The sequence below is a fragment of the Mytilinidion resinicola genome (genome assembly GCF_010093595.1).
Source record: "Mytilinidion resinicola strain CBS 304.34 unplaced genomic scaffold BDZ99scaffold_5, whole genome shotgun sequence".
In the NCBI taxonomy this organism is placed as follows: Eukaryota; Fungi; Ascomycota; class Dothideomycetes; order Mytilinidiales; family Mytilinidiaceae; genus Mytilinidion; species Mytilinidion resinicola.
The window spans coordinates 1,133,605-1,152,114 of NW_022985441.1; the positions used below are offsets into that span (position 1 = coordinate 1,133,605).

At 52.5% G+C, this 18,510-nt stretch overlaps 7 protein-coding genes across 7 annotated transcripts; 3 read left to right on the plus strand and 4 right to left on the minus strand.

Moving 5' to 3' along the window:
- Positions 1-581: 581 nt before the first annotated feature.
- BDZ99DRAFT_460478 (uncharacterized protein) lies at positions 582-1,308 on the minus strand. Its single transcript, XM_033719393.1, has one exon. The coding sequence runs from the start codon at positions 1,277-1,279 to the stop codon at positions 734-736; it is 546 nt and encodes a 181-aa protein (XP_033580150.1). The 5' UTR covers positions 1,280-1,308; the 3' UTR covers positions 582-733.
- Positions 1,309-2,072: 764 nt separating this feature from the next.
- Positions 2,073-4,210, minus strand: BDZ99DRAFT_568429 (uncharacterized protein; the record flags this gene model as incomplete). Its single annotated transcript, XM_033727786.1, has 3 exons — positions 2,073-3,107; positions 3,195-3,417; positions 3,663-4,210. The coding sequence occupies 3 exons, from the start codon at positions 4,208-4,210 to the stop codon at positions 2,475-2,477; spliced, it is 1,404 nt and encodes a 467-aa protein (XP_033580151.1). The 3' UTR covers positions 2,073-2,474.
- Positions 4,211-5,618: 1,408 nt separating this feature from the next.
- Positions 5,619-7,058, plus strand: BDZ99DRAFT_251184 (histone-fold-containing protein). The gene is made up of 4 exons (XM_033713683.1): positions 5,619-5,990; positions 6,040-6,173; positions 6,251-6,369; positions 6,425-7,058. The coding sequence occupies exons 1-4, from the start codon at positions 5,901-5,903 to the stop codon at positions 6,832-6,834; spliced, it is 753 nt and encodes a 250-aa protein (XP_033580152.1). The 5' UTR covers positions 5,619-5,900; the 3' UTR covers positions 6,835-7,058.
- On the minus strand, positions 7,041-9,732 carry BDZ99DRAFT_251189 (ribosome biogenesis protein ERB1). Its single transcript, XM_033713684.1, has one exon. The coding sequence runs from the start codon at positions 9,692-9,694 to the stop codon at positions 7,283-7,285; it is 2,412 nt and encodes an 803-aa protein (XP_033580153.1). The 5' UTR covers positions 9,695-9,732; the 3' UTR covers positions 7,041-7,282.
- Positions 9,733-11,409: 1,677 nt separating this feature from the next.
- BDZ99DRAFT_460480 (DEAD-domain-containing protein) lies at positions 11,410-13,879 on the plus strand. Its single transcript, XM_033719394.1, has 2 exons — positions 11,410-13,232; positions 13,283-13,879. Exons 1-2 carry the CDS (start codon positions 11,434-11,436, stop codon positions 13,410-13,412), a joined length of 1,929 nt encoding a protein of 642 aa, XP_033580154.1. The 5' UTR covers positions 11,410-11,433; the 3' UTR covers positions 13,413-13,879.
- Positions 13,880-13,956: 77 nt separating this feature from the next.
- BDZ99DRAFT_460481 (uncharacterized protein) lies at positions 13,957-15,053 on the minus strand. The gene is made up of 2 exons (XM_033719395.1): positions 14,398-15,053; positions 13,957-14,300 (listed from the first exon to the last, which is right to left on the minus strand). The coding sequence occupies exons 1-2, from the start codon at positions 14,620-14,622 to the stop codon at positions 14,145-14,147; spliced, it is 381 nt and encodes a 126-aa protein (XP_033580155.1). The 5' UTR covers positions 14,623-15,053; the 3' UTR covers positions 13,957-14,144.
- Positions 15,054-16,867: 1,814 nt separating this feature from the next.
- Positions 16,868-17,788, plus strand: BDZ99DRAFT_382028 (uncharacterized protein; the record flags this gene model as incomplete). Its single annotated transcript, XM_033715264.1, has 3 exons — positions 16,868-17,168; positions 17,224-17,370; positions 17,430-17,788. The coding sequence occupies 3 exons, from the start codon at positions 16,868-16,870 to the stop codon at positions 17,786-17,788; spliced, it is 807 nt and encodes a 268-aa protein (XP_033580156.1).
- Between the last annotated feature and the right edge of the window lie 722 nt (positions 17,789-18,510).

Consider the following 18,510-nt stretch of genomic DNA (forward strand, 5'->3'; position numbering starts at 1 on the left):
AAGATAATGGCTCTTTTGAGCAAAATTGGGTAAAGACTTGAAAACGCGGGGACCCAGTGCGATTGGGTGTTGAGTGTACAATGCCTAGTCATAGAAATTCGTACACACGTTTACCGCTGCGTGAGGAGCTTCATAGTATTTTCAGCATCCCGCATGAAAGAAAAATGCAGTATTTTGGACAACTACTAAATTCGTGAGGTTATCCCACACAGTGTCAACAGGGTGTATGCAGATTGGAAGTGTACATTCGCTGCTCCCGGTTTCTATCAGTGCGTGAGCCCCACAAAGAGTAGCAGGAATGTGTATGGATATCTCTGACAAGGCACTGTAGCAAGTAAGTCCCTTGTGTGTGCTAGTAGTTGACGTCGTATGAGGTGGCTCAGCGAGGTTGCTGATCATTCAAAACGATGTACTCACCTCTGAATTGAAATCTTGATAATAGCCCGTAGGGCTTCACACGGTGGCGTCAAGTGTACGCTGACATGTTAGCAACACGAGACACTCACTAATCACACAGACTCATTTTGGCAGGTTGGACGGTTTAGAAGTTTCTGAATTCAACCATAGTTTGAAAGCTATGACCCTAACCAGAAGGGTTTCCTACCCCAACCCAAAATCTCCCAAAAGGCTCAGAACCGTAGTGACTTAGCCACTCCCTATGCAACTCATGCCTCCCAGAGTTAAGCAAATGTGTGAAGAAAGTGCCGTACGCCGTCTCAAGAAGGACGTGCGATCAGTTCGACGAACTAGGAAACGCGCGCGCGGTGGAGGGGTTGAATTGGCAAAGTCGGGAGGCAAAGGAGAGCAGCATCGAAAGCTGGATGTCAATTCGATCTCCGGGCTTGACCGCACCGTAGCGAAGAGCAAGGTTATGAAGCGGCTGAATGATTTGTCCAATCTTGATAATCCTCTCGGTGGCAACTGGGGCACAGATGTCCGCCCAGGTCGAAACTGGTGGGGAAAGACCAGCGTCGAGTTGCCGCTCGATGGTGGAGGAGATGCGGCGAGGTTCGGACCGAGGGTAGACATCGTCGAGATCGATAAGGTCGTACTCGTTTTCGCTCTGCTGCTGGTACGAAGCCTGGTTAGCGCTCATGGTAGAGGCACGATTGTTGGCAGGATTCTCAGCAACTTCATCCGCGTGCAGGCACTCGAGAATACCCTTAATGGTTTCAATAGTCTCGACCACGGCCTTGCCGTCGATGACAACATGACCCCGAACCAGTTTGCTGAAATGCTGGAGCTCGGCCTTGATATCGGCCGCTTTCAGGCTGCCCATGACCGATCGAACTGCGTGGGTGTTGTAGTAAGCCTCTTGGCTACTGTCGGCGATGGTGATGGCGTAGAGGATCTTGCCCCTCAGTAGAGCAGCTTTCATTCTCGCCACATCCACATAATTATCAGCAGTCTCTGGGAACGCATATGAGATGAATTCGAGCTTGCTGTAGGCTGCCAACACAGCCGGAAGGAGTTCTTCCATAGTCTTAGGCTCGGTTTCATGCTCGTCATGCTCATGTTCGACTTTGATAAGGCTGCATTCACGACCGCCTGAACGTGCGGCTTGGGCGGCTAGTTCGAAGGCCGAAATGGCATCGGAAAGCTGGGCTTCTGCTGCTGCGCGGGCGTCGGATGAGCTAGGGGGCGGGTGATCCATGGTTGGACTCGGAGGATGAGAGGATGGAGGATGTAGAGGATGGAAGGTGGAGAGGATGAGAGGTGGAGAGGCGGGAGGTTGTGGCTAGAACAAAAGAAGAGGAAGTGAAGTGGACCAAAACAATAGACGCCAAGCCATGTGACCCACGAAGTAGACGTCACACCTTTCCTAATTCAGGCAGTCCATCGCGTCGTCATAGGACTGTGTACACGTGCCTACCACTGTCTGAGGTGGCTCGATGAGCTTTCAGAGATCAGAAATTTGTTCTTGCGAGTAACCGGTAAGCTCGCCAGGCCACCACAGACGGGGGCAGATAGGTGTACACAAATGTAATGAGCGTTTCGCCCATCGTTCCAAGGTCCCGAAATATCGATGCCCTAAAGTAGTGACGGAAAATTTACATAGATCAGTAAAGAAGCTCTGTACAGTGTCTCCGCCCTCTGCGTCTGTGTACCCTTGGCTGACATCGTCTGAAGTGCCTCCATACATTTTCAATGTTTACACGAAATGGGGGTTCGGATTTACGAAAAGATATTTGTACATCACTGGAATGGGGTACTACCTACAGATTTCTGGTATTATTTTGGGGTGCCACAGACAGCGGTAGAAACGACTACACGGGCCTACGCCGGAGCACTGTAAAATATGTTTCATGCTCTCGAGTGGATCTGGTTAGAAGGAAAGAACTTAGCATAGATGACAAATTGAGATTCTAAAGGAACATCAGACATGCTCTTTCCACGCAACAACCTCATATATTGGTATCTTTCTCGCTTTGCGGACCCCAAAAACTCGACCTTGATAGTGAAGGCGCTGTGTCTCATACAGCAGCCCTCTTACCGTCCCGAACCCATTCCCGTCTATCGCTCTCATCTAAGCCTGGCGTCATTGGCGGCGTGAGTGGCGTCGAGACTCCATCGTCAAAACCGCCTTCTTCCTCAGATCCTGAATCGTCGTCGCTCGACGCCAAACTTCCAAGCGTAGCTGTGCTCCCTGTGCTCTCAGAATAGCTCGGCAATGTAGGCCTCGGCTCATAGGCTGGAAGCTGCTCAAAGCTTTCTCTTGGCTGGCCAACGGCTGCTGGTCGACTGAGTGATGGACTAGGAAGGATCTCTAGCGGAGTGCTGGAATTGATGATGAAAGTCTTGGGACCACACTTCGCCTCCATTTCAATGTCGAGCGTGTATGAGCGGGAAGCAGTGAATGTGGCAAAGGAGGCAATGCATTGAGCGTTATCATCAAGACGGAGGTTTGAGACAAGGCTGAAGGGCGAGTCATCGAGGGGAATCGATGTGTTTATATCGCGGCGGGTGACGCAATTCCGCCGCTGCTCCGTGACGTCTTGTATACCGCCTTCGCACACAGTGCGATTATATGTAGTTATTGAGACAGTGAGGCTCTTGAAAATGCAATCGATGCGCTCGGGGTCCACTGCTGGGCGGCGGCGAATGTGCTGTGGAGTTGTGTGTTAGTTTACGGCTTAGATTGGTGATGCACGGAGGCGGACGACTTGAAAAGAAGGATTTTTGAAAAGTCGTACCTGGATGGAAACTTTCAAGGGAATATCTTGCTGCGGAGAAATTGACGGCGGGCAGTATACCGTTGGAACAATGCTAATTGAAGGGGTACGAAGATTTGGGTTATGAGTGACAACGTGTTCAAGCTTCTGTTTGAGAGTGTGTTTTGCCGGACGGAGAGCAGTTGAAGTCCATCTTTGCTCTTTGAGAACGTGTGGCATGGGTGTTGGAGCGATGAGATGCGGTCTATATTTGAATGTACACTGTCAGTTGATTCATCTTGGTAGTAGCAGAAAATTGTAGCCTTTCAAGCTTAGAACAAACGGAGTAGAATATGATGATCAGACTTCAATGCATATGAAATACACGACTAGGCCCCGATCTCGGTCATACGGTAACGCCTCGCGACTAGTGACGCGGAAGCATCAAATGGCATCAAGCCATGCGTCTCCAAAATCAAGGACTGAGAAGAAAGGAACACACAAACGTACCTAACATTAGAATCGTTAAAGAATTTCAGATCGTGTAGAGCAGCCTTATCTGACTTATACTGCCAGCGGCCATACGAAACATTCGCAGTCACCCCGTACGTAATGCTAGCCTCCTTTCCAGGTTCATCCATGTAAATATGGTAAGATGGAGGAAGTTGATGGACGTCTTTTGGGAATTTGGAGCTGTCGGCCCATTTTGGATATCGATCCCGCGTGTGCGAAGGAAATGTGAACTCAAATGGCCACGAGTGCCTCTTAGCGGTGACGGTGCAATCGACCAAAAGACTTCGCTCGAATCTGAAGAGTGTAGCCTCTGCTTCGAACCTTTTCAGGCCTTCAAGGATTGGTGGTCTTCCATCGCTCGGCCTCGCGTACTGAGGCCTGGTGGTTTTAGTGACGCATCGTCCGGAGAAATCGAGGGTGAGGGATTTGATGTGCTGTTGCGTAGTTGGAAAGAAAGAAACCACGCCTTCCACTTTGTTCCCTGGACGGTAGACGCGATGGCGGTCTCCGTAGACCACAATGTCAAGCTCACGGGGGTGCACCATGGCTGGTTTTCTGGTCGTTTGGTCTTTGCAATGCAGGCGACAAAGTATAAGAGATGCAGGGACTAGAATAAAGTGAAAAGAGTAGCGTAGGGTTCTAGATTGTCTTATGCAGGTGTCAAGGGTGCTAACGGTACGTTATCAGCCCCGACGGGATGGCAAACGTTTGCCGCGGGTAACCTTCCCACCCAAGAACCGCAAGATTCAGCTCGACAACTCAGCTAGCGAGGGGCGGCAAAGAAATAAGTAATCCGCCAGAGTGTGACCAGGCGGATGCGCCATTCGGAGAAACAGAACTCTTGTACTCTCAAGTAATCGACTTAAAAGAAACCCCTACCTTACCAAAGGCAAATCTGTTGGGGAAGGGTAAGAAGAGCGCATCTCAATAGCTCTATCTAAGCAAGCATCGGGCTGCTAACAAAGAACCGTTGCTTTTCTAGTGATGCACAGAGATATGGGTTGATAGGCAGCGATACGCCTGCTCTTTGTCCTGTTGTTACATGCTGTTACACCATACTTTTTCTGGTGGCTTCGTGTTCCCTGCGCTTGTGAGAAAAACTTCGGTGGGCGCAACCCTGCTGGATTGGCTTCCAATAGAGTTGAACCATAGGGACTTGATTAGGCCTCCCTGATGTAATAATGTAAGCTTACAGTCCTCTGCCTGTGACTCTGATGCTACTGGTGAAGACTGAGGTGTAGATAGGCTCCTTGAGGAGAACAATAAGCCGGATCTGCAGCTCGACAGTAGGCCCAAAAGCAGCATACCGGCTTGGCATGACTTTGGGGGTCGGTTGCCACGATTCGCCTAGAAATTGCCGTTCCTTGCCACAAAGTCCGCTCTCGGGCGTCTCCGAAGAGATTCCAGGTTTTGAGGCCGTTTCTGTCCTACATGTCGTAGAGAGTAGTCAACCGAGTGGGCACACCGTACCACCAATGACTGGCATGATCCATCCTGGAAGTGATGATGGGCATCTGTTGTTCATGGGTAGTCATATCGATCTTCGGGCGCTTGCAACACAGCTGGGCCACGACAGCAGCACGCTACCGTATGACTTTGAATCGTCGATCGTGAGACGTGAGTCTCCTGGTGAGGGCCTGGGGATAGATCGCCACTCGAGGAATGCCTGAGTATCGCTGAGATAGCCACATGTTTGGATGGATGTGGATAGAATTTTTGAAAAGTGAAGACGCTGTGAAAAAGTTGGCGGAAGGCGAAGGCGCCAAGTAGTGTTTTATACATACTGATAACGACTTTCGAGTCTCGGACCAAGGGAAATATGTCCCTTCAACATGACACATAGAGCAAGGCCTTATCCATTCTAAATAGATTCTCTACCACATTCCAGTGGTTGACAGCGAGAGCCAGTCACAAGAGCTCTTGGCTTCACCAACAGCTATTATAACCAAGCTTCAATATTAAGATAGCAAAAGTCGACCAAGCTATAGAAGAGCAAGCAGAACTGTGCTATGTAATAGCAACTTTCATTTAAAACTCCCTTGCTATGCATCGAAGGTCAGTGATCCACGGGGTCAAAGCACTTTACGCGCTCCTCGACGCGTTCCACCCACCACCCCCGGTCCCACTTTCGCACAGAGCAACATCACCACCTCTGCGACAGCCTCCTCCACGACTCCATAGCACAAAGGCCACCACCCTTCGAACTCATCTTAGCTGCTAGTCACCTCGCTCGCCATGCCGGCCCGGAAAAGCAATGCATCCATGGTCTCCAACCCTGAGGACGACGGTCCACCACGGCCACCAAAGGACGGACTGAGTGTTGAGGTATGCAAGCCTCAGCAATGGAAGAGCATACAAGCCTGACACCTTCTAGGACCTCAGTCTACCCCGAACGATGGTCCAAAGGCTCGCGAAAGGCGTCCTCCCGCCGAATACACAGATACAGAAGGATGCGCTGCTCGCTATGTCGAAAGGCGCAACCGTCTTCGTCAACTACCTCACGAACACGTACGATCCCCCAATCCAATCGAACTTGTGTCTCGAAGGCATACACCTTTATTGCAGAGCGATACTGATCGGCGTAGGTCCTGGGAAAACACGATGCGCGGCGGCAAGAAAACCATAAACCCCAAAGACGTCCTCGATGCTGTAAAAGAGCTAGAGTTCGAGGCCTTCCTCCCCCGGTTGGAAGCCGAGTTACAGAGTGAAGCATCCCATCCTAGGCTAGTGTCAAATTTGCATTACTTACAATGGTGCAGAATACAACGCGATTCAATGCGACAAGCGCAACACCTACCGGAAGAAAATCCGCGATGCCAATAAAGCAGCAAAAGCGTCGAATCCCGATGGCATAGACCCAACCGAGGAGCCTTCTGCCATTAGTACAAATGGAAACGGCCACCGCGCGGACGACGACTCGCCCCCTGCTGCGAAGAAGGCGAGGCGATCAAGCATGGGGGCGGACGGGAGCGAGGGCGATGACACTGACGGGAACATGGGCGAACAAGCAGAGGAAGACCAGCCGGATGAAGAGCACGAGGACGATGACGTCGAAGACGATGAGGAAGGGGAGGAGAATGGCGGAGAGACGCAGCTCACGGAAGATCCGCTCGAGATACGTGACGACGACATGGGCAACGAGAGCTCTGACAGTGATGAGAGTGACTGAGTTCGGCACTCTTGGGTTTTGCTAAAGTGTTGGCGTTTTGGCAATGGTGGTGCATAAGATGGCGTTATAGTTGAATATTTGGTCTGGAATAACAGTTTAACTTTGTGGTAGTTCTGAGCTCGTTTGAAGTCAACAGCATAGAACAATCATGTTCGAATATTCGTGATTTTGCTATTGAGTGCAAACGGAGCACAGCTGTGTCAGCGCTTGAGCTAGACTATTCTTCTCCGGACTACCTGCTGACGTAGATGAATGCATCAAAGAGCTACCTTACAAGTGGCTACCTTACAAGTGGCTTGCGATCGTATTTGTTCAATGGTTCAGAGCAGAGTAACGGAATCGTTGTGTCTGATCACAAGAGCTCCTTACAAGTTGTTCATTTACATGCATGGATTTTGAGCAAAGTTAGAGCCAACACTATGATATTAAACGTGCGGAATCTACTACCCTAGTTCCACAGTCTACAGGTCCCATCGGCTCCAGCACTCACACACCACGGCTCTCGCGGATGCCAATCAACATCCATAACACCAAGCCGGCTCTTAACTTGATGGCCCCTCAACACCTTCAGCGGTACAATCGTCGCGTTCTCCATCAGATCCCCAACCACCTTCCCGTGGAAGATCTGCAGACTCCCATCATCGCTAGCGTCGGCGAATAGCGGCAGCCCGCCCTGGTGGAACTTGACTGCACGAATGGCTTCCTTGTGGTACCGCAGCGTCTTATACGGCTTCGAAGAGAGGTCCAGATCATGCCACAGGAGACGCCTGTCGTAAGTGCCGACAATGAGGTTGTCGCCTCCAGGATGCACGTCGAACGAGGAGATATATTTGGCTCCGGGTTGGAGGATTTTGACGAGCTCTTGTCGGGCGAGATCGTAGCTTCGTATTGAGGTCTGGGTGGCTACAAAGAAAACTGGCTTCGATGGATGGAACTGGGCGGACTGCGGTATGCCCTTGAGTCGCCTGAAGGGTAATTGTGTGAGATGCTTTGAAAGTGTGTGAATAGCGACGGCGCTACTCTGGCCCGTTGGTGAGACGGTGGAGAAGTACTCTCCGCGCCTGTGCCAGTTGATCACCTGAACTTTTGATCTTACAGTCGCTTTCACAAGGACGCCCTTCTCTTCGAGTTTGGATCCTGGGCGACTCCACTTAGCTGGTGACTCCTTGTTTACTACGCCATTTGTAGTTGTGGAGGGCTTGGATGCCGCGTATCCCCAACCAGCGTCCAGGAGATCTCGGCTGATCTGATCCAGATCGGGCGATATGATAGACCAGGGCACAATTAGATAGATGTCCTCTCCCGCAGCTGCTGCTAGTACTGCGGCATCCTTCCCTGGTCTCCATCTTACAACATGAACGGCCTCGTCGCGTGACAGCTTCACGCTCCATAGCTGCCGGCCCGTCACAAGCTCCCATATTCGAACAACGCCATCATCTCCGCCGCTGGCCAGGAAGACACCGTGAGGGTCTACTGATACGCTGCGCACGCGACCTTCGTGTCCACGGAAGACTGCGGCGCATGTCGTGGGGAATGGCCGTAACTCCTCGGGGCTTGGGAGCTTGGGAAGTAGCGATTCCGGATCAATGTTGAGCTTGTTTCGCCGCACCCGCGGTGCTAGGTACAAATCTAAACACCTCTCAAATTTCTCTTTGACAAAACTCTCGTAGCCTGGAACTTTGCGAAGCGCATCGTGGTCAGTTGGAAGGTATTCTTTCTCGCGGTCCTCGTCGTCTGCCTCTATCCACGCAGCCTTCTCGTCTTTATCCGGGAGATACTCAGGTGGAGGGTGATAGCTCTCGTCGTAGCCTGGTGGTGGTAGCTTAGGAGCTGCAATGTTCATGTAATGCTCGAGTCGCGGCACTTCGTCTGCCCAGATGTCATAAGTCTTGACGTCCGGGTCCTCTTCCACTTCCTCGGAGGGAGGTTTGTATGGTTGTATGCGTCCTTCTCTGATAGCCTTCACGATCTTCATAACCCGTTTCGCTTCGTGCTTCGATGGGACGAATCTTCGTTTTGGTTCAGGCGCAGCACTAAGAGGCATGATTTCTTCCTTGCCAGTGAAATAGTGAACCATATCCGGGTAAGGATCGTAACCATCCTCGGGCAGTTCGTTCCTTGTGATCCGTTTGAGAACTTCTAGTTCCTCCTGACTTAGTTCTAGAGGCTTTCCAGTCGCCGGATCTGTGAGCCCAGTCCATCCTTTCGGTATGTCTATGCTGTCTAGGAGAGCGTCCAAGGCCTCTCCCTTCGCGGGCCGCATGATTTTCTTGCCATTGATATCATAACCAATGTGAGGATAGGAATCGTAGAATGAGAGCGGGATGTCGCCAATCGTGTTCGTGGCCTCTGGTGCATCTGAGTCGTCTGAGTCATACACGGGATCGATCTCCTTGTACACATATCGTTCGTTGCCATTGGCGTCGACTTCGACGGTGTAATTCGGTTGGAGGTCCTCGTCATCCTCCTCATCTTGTCCGCCACCGTTCTCCATAGTATCAAGATCTAAACGAGAGCCATTCGAGCGCAAAACCACATCCTCGGGCCCTTTTCCGTGCCTGCTTTTGGAGCTTCCATCGTTGGTGTTGAGCTTCCGTATCTGCTCCCGTATGTCTGGTTCGCCATCGGAGGGAATCTCGTCGCTGTCTAGATCTCCTTCGTCCTCCTCTTGACTCGAGGAGCCTTGGTCCTCACTGAGGCCTTCAATGTTCTCTTCCTCACTGTCTTCTACCGACTCGTCGTCACTCTGGGAGAGGATTCCATCCAGCAGGCCGCCTTCGAGTTCATCGTCAGATGCGCTCCCGGAGACAACTGGGCTTTCACGAGTAACAATCTTGCGCTTCCGCGACGGTGGAGCCATTTTTCAGTATAAAAAGTACAATTGAGTTGCGACAAAGCTGTTCAACAATTTGCATCATCTTGAGCCGAAAAAAGTTCCCGTAGAATATCCGGGCCGACTTTGATCCGAAGTGGGGCACGAGCCGCAACTTACTTTCATGACCTCGCCGCCCGCGTCAACAACAACCCATCCATCATCACACTCTCATCTCCATCTTCGACCGCTCTCACTAACCCCCGGCGGATCGATACACTTACCTGAACCCGGGTGACTACACTTACCTTGAGGCCGCAAGCATGGCCAATAGAGGCGCACAGGCTGATACCGTCCTCAGATACAACGACGGCCGTCGCGATGGTCGACGCTACGACCGGGAGGACTCCTACCGCCCACGCCGCGAACGCTCTCGCTCTCCTGTGAGGGGAGATCGTAGGCGAGACAGGGACCGAGAGGATCCGCGTGACCGTGATAATGGACGCCATCGCCGCGACAGAGACCGTGGCTGGGACCGGGACCGGGATCGAGACTACCGGGGACGCAATGACGATGTGCGCGATAGGGACCGTCGTCGCCCATCGTTCGAATCAGACAGACGCTTTAGCCGCGACAGTCGTGACCGTGGCAAGGAGCTGTCCCAGACACCGGCTCCAACTAAGCTGAGTGACGAAGAACGCAAGAAGCAAGAGCGAGTCGAGAAATTGGCCGCTTGGAAAGCCAAGAAGGCCGAGGAAGAGAAAGCCGGGAAGGTCAAGGCTTCGAGCGAGACGGCCCCGACGCCTCCTCAGGCCGCATCTCCTCAGGTCCCCGAAGCAGCACCTGCGCAGACTGGCAAGTCCAAGCCCAAGCCTAAAGAGAAATCAACCCACAAGACAAGCTCACGCGCAACACTTGATGGCGGCCTTGCGAAGCATCTGCCCGCTCCTCCAGTCAATGTCGCCACGACTGCTGTTAAGAAGACTTTTAATGCAGGTTCGTCGCAATATCCCCTTCTCATATCCTTTTCTTTGCAGAGCACCTTATTCAATTTATCTATAGCCTCCGTTCCTACCCAGCTTCTCAAAACTGGTGGTAACGTGAGTTCATTCGGTCTCAAGAGCAAAGCGCAGCTCGCAGCCGACAAGATCGAGCCCAAGAAATCCCTCTTTGATGACGAGGAAGTCACTCTCAAGCGCACCTTCGAGAAGTTGCCCGACTTCATTCCAGACGAGGAACCTCTCAACGGCGGCGAGGACGATGATGTGGACATGAGCGATGCAGGAAGCGACGATGAAGAGACTGCTGCTGCGCGTCTTGCTGCTGCGGAAAAGCGACGCGAGGAGGCACAGACAAACGGAGACATCGACATGAAAGAAGCTCCAGACGCTCCAGCAGGATCCACCACGAACGGCAACAATGACGATGAGGAGGAAGAGGACCCTCTCGATGTGTTCATGAAGGCCCTGGGCAATGATGAGCCGGAGCCGACTTCTTCGAAAAAACAAGCGGTAGCCATCTATGCGGACGACGACGATGTCACCCAGGAGGCTACAGAGGGCAATACGGATGATTTCCTAGCGGTCGCCAGTAAGAAGAAAAAGAAGGAGCTTCCGGCTGTTGATCATTCCAAGATCGCTTATGAGCCTTTCAGGAAGAGCTTTTACACGGAGTCCCAAGAGCTGCAAGACATGACTGCGGAGGAGCTTGCTGACCTGAGGCTTGAGCTCGACGGTATCAAAGTTCGCGGTCTTGATGTCCCCAAACCCGTGCAGACATGGCCTCAAATGTCTCTTTCCATGTCGACTCTCAACGTCCTCAGAACTCTTGGATATGATAAGCCTACTCCAATCCAGGCGCAGGCGATTCCCACTATCGAAGCCGGCAGAGACGTGATCTCTGTGGCAAAGACCGGCTCCGGGAAGACCCTTGCGTTTGGTGTTCCTGTCTTGCGCCACATTCTGGATCAGCGGGATCTTGGATCTTCTGATGGCCCTATCGCCTTGATTATGGCTCCAACTCGAGAACTAGCGGTTCAGATTCAGCGCGAATTGAAGCCTTTCCTCAAAGCTCATTCGTTGAAGGCTGCGTGCTGCTATGGCGGAGTGCCGATCAAGGACAACATCGCCGACGTCAAGCGAGGAGGCAATCACGTTATGGTTGCAACCCCCGGCCGTTTGATCGACTTGATGGCTAGTAACTCGGGTAGGGTTCTGAACCTGAAGCGTGTTACTTACGTGGTTCTAGACGAGGCAGACAGAATGTTTGATATGGGCTTCGAGCCTCAAGTCATGAAGGTCCTCCAGAGCATCCGTCCAGACCGCCAAACTGTTCTCTTCTCGGCGACGTTTCCGAAATCAATGGAGAGTCTCGCTCGAAAGGCCCTCGTTAAGCCCGTCGAGATTGTGGTTGGTGGAAGATCTACCGTTGCTCCCGAGATCAAGCAAATTGTCAAAGTTGTGGCACCAGAAAAGAAGTTTAACGAGGTTCTCTTCGAACTCGGCCAGTTGTTTAAGGAAGACGAAGACGCACGAGCCTTGATATTCGTGGAGACACAAAAGACTGCTGAAGATCTGCTTGACAAGGTCATGAAGAAAGGATATCCAGCCCGTGCTATCCACGGTGGTAAAGAGCAAATCGATCGCGATGATGCAATCTCTGACTTTAAAGCTGGAATCCTTCCTGTCGTCGTGGCCACTTCGGTAGCTGCTCGAGGACTAGACGTGAAGCAGCTCAAGCTCGTCATCAACTACGACCCGCCCAGCCACTTGGAGGATTATGTCCACCGTGTCGGACGGACTGGTAGGGCTGGAAACACGGGTACAGCCGTAACGATCATTACGGAATCTCAGGAGCGCGAGTCGATCCACATTGCCAAGGCACTTCGACAGAGCGGACAACCGGTTCCCGAGGATCTACAGAAGATGGTAGACTCTTTCATGGAGAAGGTCAAGGCAGGTGAAGAGAAGATGAGTGGTTCTGGGTTCGGCGGCAAGGGTCTTGAAAAACTAGACCAAGAGCGTGAGAGAGAGAGGATGCGTGAGAAGCGCGCATACAAAACAGGGGATGAGCCCGATGAGGAAGCTGAAAAGGAGAAGGTATCGGAAGAGGACGATTTCACGGTTCAAAGTTCGGCTAATCCAGCACCCGCGCAGATACAGGTTACATCTTCTTCAGCACCCCCGCCCTTAGACGTTCCGCACTCAGACGCTCCGTCCTCAGGCCTTCCAGATCTAGACGGTGAAATCATTGTCCATAGGACCGAGAAGCTAGCCGCTGGCGGCGCAGGAGGCGATCATATGGCGAGAGTTCTCCGAGCAGCCCAGGCTATCGGAGGACGTCTTACCAAGAAGAATATGATCCACCCTGGTCAACCAATCGACAATAAGGGCCCAGATGCAGGCGCCTTCCACACCACCTTGGAAATCAACGACTTTCCACAGAAAGCTCGTTGGGCTGTCACCAACCGGACCAACGTCGCGAAAATCCTGGATCGTACAGGCACATCGATCACCACAAAGGGCAACTTCTATCCTCCGGGCAAAAATCCTCAGGAGGGAGACCCCCCTAAGCTCTATATCCTAGTGTGGGTACCATCCAATTTTCATTAGGAAAGATACGCTAACGACATTATAGGGAGGGCGACACGGAGGCGGTCGTGAAGGGTGCCATGCGCGAGTTGCAAAACCTGCTGAAGGAGGGAACCCAAGCAGCTCTGGACAATGAATCCAGAGGCCCTGGTGGTGGACGATACAGTGTTCTCTAAAGCAGTGTGACGCTTCTCCGAAACCGAGTACATGAGCAAAGATACGTTACTTGGTTGGTTGCATGCACAGGCGTCTTTTTTGTCTTCATTTCCTGCGTAATGGATGGGCTATGGATGATGGATATGGTGGTTGGGTTCCCGTACGACTGGCGGGGATCCATTGAGCATCGCTCATGTGGATAACGATATCGCTGGATTGGCGATTTTGTCAATCGTAACATGGTTGGGCTACGGTTGATGGGTGAACAACGGTTGGGCTTTCGGGTACGACTAGCGGAAACTTAGAAAGTGTGGTTCATGGAGGAGATGGCTCCCAAGAATTGGCGACCCTGTCAATCATATGGTGGCACATCTAGGTTACTTCAAACGGTGCTATGCACTTGTTTGATGACCGCCATAAAACAGAAAACTAAAAAAAACCTCCTATAGCAGAGCAATTGAAGCATGATATGCCTCTTGCATCATACCTTCTCCTTGCTCTTTGATGGTGACACTAGTAGGCAACTGTCCACAGCTGGATGCTAAACGATGTGAGCGGTTCTAAGGTTCATACCTAGGTATTCAAGATTCGGAAGCGTCCCTGGATTGATACTCTTGGCATGGAAGGCAGGCAACGCATTTCATATTCGTGAAATCGTAATGCCGTGCATGTATTTACAAGTATGACACCCCTCCTGTGGCAACGCAACCGCATCCAACGCCCATCCCCCAATTCCCAATTTCCCTGATCCCTCAACTATACTTCTGTATCTCGGCATTCCGCTCCGTCTCCTTGCGCGCCAGATTATCCCGCGCCTCCTGCACCCTCGTCGCATTCATCGTCTGCTTCTTCTGCTTATCCAATTCCCCGCCCAGCTTCCCCTTCCCCTTCGCCTGCTGTAACCGCGCCTAGTCGCACACGTTAGCCCCGCACTCTCCACCCAATAATCCAATTTCCGCAACCCCTTCCAAACCCGCAGCTTCAATTCGAGATGGGGTAGCTCACCTCGGCAGCCCGCGCAGCTGCAGCCCGCGGATCATCTGCCGAGCGCGCGGCGGTGCCGCCGACTGTCTGTCCGCCGCCGGTGGTTGAGGCGCGTTGGGCCTGTTTCTGGGAGGGGAGTTTGGCGGAGGCGGGCTTGGCGGCGGGCGCGGAGGAGAGGGTGCGGCCGGGGGTGGAGAAGTGGTCTTTGTCGCCGCCGCCGCAGAGGCCGCTGCAGGTGTTGCCCATTGTTTTGCGGCTGTGCGCCTGGGAGGGTGGTGGGAGGAGCTAAGGTAGGGAGGGAGGGAGCTGGGTAGGAGGTGAGGTTGGTGGAGGTGGAACTAGAGGGGTGGATACCTAGGCTAGGCTAAGAGAGCGTGGGGAGAGTGTGGGGTTGAAGTGAGGCTGTGCAGAGCGGAGCTTGGGATGGTGGAGATGGGTTGAGAAAGATGATGTCGAGTGCTGAAAGAGAAGTGCTAGGAGAGAGCGAGGAGGATAGTCTAGAGAGAGATAGGTTCTTCTGCGTTTGGAATAGAACATTTCAACGTAGGGAGGCAGGTTTGCTGCGCTGGTCTCACCATGAAGCGTGGAACTGGCTGATCAAAGGTCAAATGGAACGTTTCGTATGTTTTCCCTGTGATGAGCAAATCCTGCCGTTGAGATACTTCGCTCCTACGCTTTCTGAGAAAGACGGTACCGGAAGGGGACCTGCATAGCACATTAGAGTAGAGTTTCTTGCTCTGTCACGTGCCAAATCTACCCCAGCCCTCTGGTCCCCAAAATATGTCCCCAACCCCACCTACCTAGAGGCCCTGAGACGATATCACTGCCACGCATCGCCGGCATCCCTTCTCTGCTGGCGAAGGCATGCTCCTCTGCGGCGTGTTCACTGCCTACCCTACCACCCCCGTCCGTCTGGCCGGCAGAGACCGAATCTGCCCCTCGCTGGTGCAAAGCTTGCGGCCGATCGTTGAGCACCGTGATGTCCGCCCTGTCAACTCCAACGCTTCTCAGGGTGCTAACTGCCTGTCCGTGTAGCTGAGCCTCACTTTCTCCAAGACCTTTCTCTTCCATCTCGGTCATGTTGTCTCCTGCAATATCCGCCCTCGCCGGCTCCAAGCGGTGCGCCGCTGGCAACATTATCAACAGCCTTACTTCCCACCACGTCTACTCCGAGAACGACCACCCGCCCCGCCATATCAACCCTGAACTCCTCTGTTGTCCCCCGGGAACCGGCTGCCATTCTACCATTCCACATTTCCATGCGCAATCCTCGAGCCTCAAGTCGTCCAAATACCCCTCCACATACCCGGATTCTGGACACAACTGGACGAGCACAGTTAACGACGAGTCGGTTGATATCCCAAAAGCCCGTTTCCGCCCTCTTTGCGATGCCTGTGTCATGAACGAAGATTGCACCGACGAGTGCGCAATCCCTTGCTCTGGGGATAAAAAATGTCCCGGCGATGTTGTCTGCCCCGAAGTTGCTCCATGCTGCGAAGCGCAGTGCGATATAAAATGCGCCAACACTCCATGTTCGCCATGTTTTGAGGACGAGTGCCGCGACCCATGTACCAAGATCTCATGTCCCGGGGTCCAATGCCCTTGCGCAGCCTGTGACGCGGATCCGTGCCCGCTGCAGGACAATTGGGACCCTTGCCACGTGAGCCATCACCCTTCATCGCTCTCTACCGTGGTACCATGTCCTAGCGACACTGCTCGTCGGGCTCCCTTCGTCCTGGGGTCCAACCAAACGAGCTACCACGACCAATCCGCTCAGGTGGAATCCTCATTCGGTTTACAGCGTTCGTTTCACGGAAATTCGAGTCACCAGTCACACGCAATGGAGAACATGGATCTGTTCTCTTCAGACACCAACACGACCGAATTCAGGTCCCTTTTTCACCCCAATGGACAATTCATACAAACTCATCCTTTCTCTGACACCCATACTTGTCTTATTGATATGTCTTTTGAACATTGCTACTACGGCCCTCATTCTTGCTGCCACGGCAATCTTGAGCCATGCGAACAGTGTCATGAGATACCTCAGAGTGGTCACAACATATCAGGAGGCTCGAACCATCGACCCTTTGGTCACTTGACGAAATCTGGCTCTACAAGCCACCCTCGCCAATCCTTCGCGCAACAAAACACGCCCGGGTTCGAATATCCTCACCGCCAGACATCAAGCAGCATGAGCAGTGAACTAGCGGAACCGTCCGCCAACTCTGTGCATCCTTTGTCATCCCCTTGGCTGTTAGGTGGCCAATCTTGGGATACCTCGATGCCTCAATTTTTAAACTCAGACCTTCGATCAAGCCTGATGAATTGCGGCAACGTACACATGGGGCCTGGGAAGCATCAAGCTAACAGTGCTGCTTTTTCATATCCTTCTCCGATATCAAAACCAGGAACAAGCTCCGGAAAAACTACCATGTCTGTGTCTCCGATTGGTGACGACTCAGCATCGGGGCGGGTGTCATCATTGTCAATGGAGCCATCCTCAGATGATGGTCTCAGAGATCAATTGCGCTCCCCTTCTCTTCTTCAAAGCTTTAGACCCACGCCTAAAGATAATGGAGCATACATTTGCAGATGGAAGCCGACCTCTTCCGTGATTTGCTTTGACCAATTCAAATCTGCAGAGGCTCTTCACAACCACATTAAAGCCTGTCACATAGGCAAGACGAACGGATCTTGCTTTTGTCAGTGGGAGGGTTGCGATGAAGACCATACAAAGGACTTCAAGCAACGCTCGAAATTGGCCAGACATTTGCTTGTGCATGCTGGCTGTATGTTGAAATTTCGTATAACTTCAATCGGTATTTCATACTTACAACATCACAGATCGGCCCTACAAGTGTGGCCATGATGGGTGCGAAAAGACCTTCGCCACCAACCAAGCCAAAGATAACCACGAACGTACGCATGCAGGCAACAAGCCTTATCAATGCCAGCACTGTCCCTACGTAACAACGACGGCTACTCAACTCAGTAAGCTTACTCCCAACAGCCCATGCTCCGCAGCTCCTAACCCCTTTCCCTTCCCTCAGAAACCCACATCAATGCCAAACACATCAAAGACAAATGCTTCCACTGCCGCATCTGCGCCTTCTGCTGCGCCGACTCCTCGAACCTCTCCAAGCACGAGAAAACCCACCGCGCGCGGCCCTACCGCTGCTTACACCCCAGCTGCACGTTTAAAAACGACTGTCGGTGGGAAAACGTGAAGCGCCATTTCAAGAAGTCGGGACATTGCCCAGAGCTGCTGGTCGATGACTCCCCGGAGCAGGTGCGGTATAAGCAAGAAGCAGCGGAGCTCGCGAAGAGGGACCCATTGCCGAAGAAGGTGAGTCGGGTGAGGCGGACGGGAGAGGTGGCGGAAAGGGAGGAGGGAGAGAGTAGCTGTTGAGCCGGTATGTACAAGGCAGGGAGCGCGGTAATTGTACGGCTATGCATTCTCGGCGTTGGGGCTTGGTTACCTAGGCATGGCGTCTAGTAGAAGTCATGAGTTCATGTGTTCATGAGGGGATCTGTAGCGTTTTCTAGTGCTTTGGTATGCCATTGGGAGCGTGCTGGGTGTCGCCGCTGCGTGCCGTCCGCGTCTATCAAAAATCCTCTTGCACGGTTTGATTTGGTGAGAACTTCTTACACACGTGAGGAGTTTCTAGGCGGAGGTCCTTCGGCTGCTCTTCTCAGGCCTTTTGCCGATGGCCTGATTCGGAAGCCCGTTGCTTCCAGCTTGAAAGAGAGGGCACCGGGTGTGCCCCTCCACGTCTACTAAGAAAAGCTCTTGCGCGGTTGATTCTGTAACTTCTTCTAACGAAAGCGCGGAAATTGTCGAGCGGAACTACCCCAACAACTCATCTCAAGCCCTTTGGCAGTAGTCCGATTCAGGGCCCGTTGCTTCCAGCCTAAAAGAGTAGCACGAGGTGTACTCCCTCAACGTCTAACCAAAAAGGCTCTTGCGCCCGTTGATTCTGTACCAACTTCTAACTGGTCTTCTACTCTAATAAGCAGAAGCGCCGCCAACAGCTCCCCTGAACCCTCTTGCCAATAGCCTAATTCACAGGTCTGTTGTTTTCTGGATCGCAAAAACGGGCTCCGATACGGGCACGCTTGCGTAGTTATCCC

Coding starts and splice junctions, on each gene's coding strand:
- BDZ99DRAFT_460480 (XM_033719394.1), top strand. CDS start 11,434: ATGTCTCTTTCCATGTCGACTCTCAACGTCCTCAGAACTCTTGGATAT. Junction 13,233..13,282: donor CCTAAGCTCTATATCCTAGT/GTGGGTACCATC, acceptor ACGACATTATAG/GGAGGGCGACACGGAGGCGG.
- BDZ99DRAFT_251184 (XM_033713683.1), top strand. CDS start 5,901: ATGCCGGCCCGGAAAAGCAATGCATCCATGGTCTCCAACCCTGAGGAC. Junction 6,174..6,250: donor GTCAACTACCTCACGAACAC/GTACGATCCCCC, acceptor TGATCGGCGTAG/GTCCTGGGAAAACACGATGC. Junction 6,370..6,424: donor GTTGGAAGCCGAGTTACAGA/GTGAAGCATCCC, acceptor ACAATGGTGCAG/AATACAACGCGATTCAATGC.
- BDZ99DRAFT_460478 (XM_033719393.1), bottom strand. CDS start 1,279: ATGGGCAGCCTGAAAGCGGCCGATATCAAGGCCGAGCTCCAGCATTTC.
- BDZ99DRAFT_460481 (XM_033719395.1), bottom strand. CDS start 14,622: ATGGGCAACACCTGCAGCGGCCTCTGCGGCGGCGGCGACAAAGACCAC. Junction 14,301..14,397: donor CAGCTGCGCGGGCTGCCGAG/GTGAGCTACCCC, acceptor GTGTGCGACTAG/GCGCGGTTACAGCAGGCGAA.
- BDZ99DRAFT_251189 (XM_033713684.1), bottom strand. CDS start 9,694: ATGGCTCCACCGTCGCGGAAGCGCAAGATTGTTACTCGTGAAAGCCCA.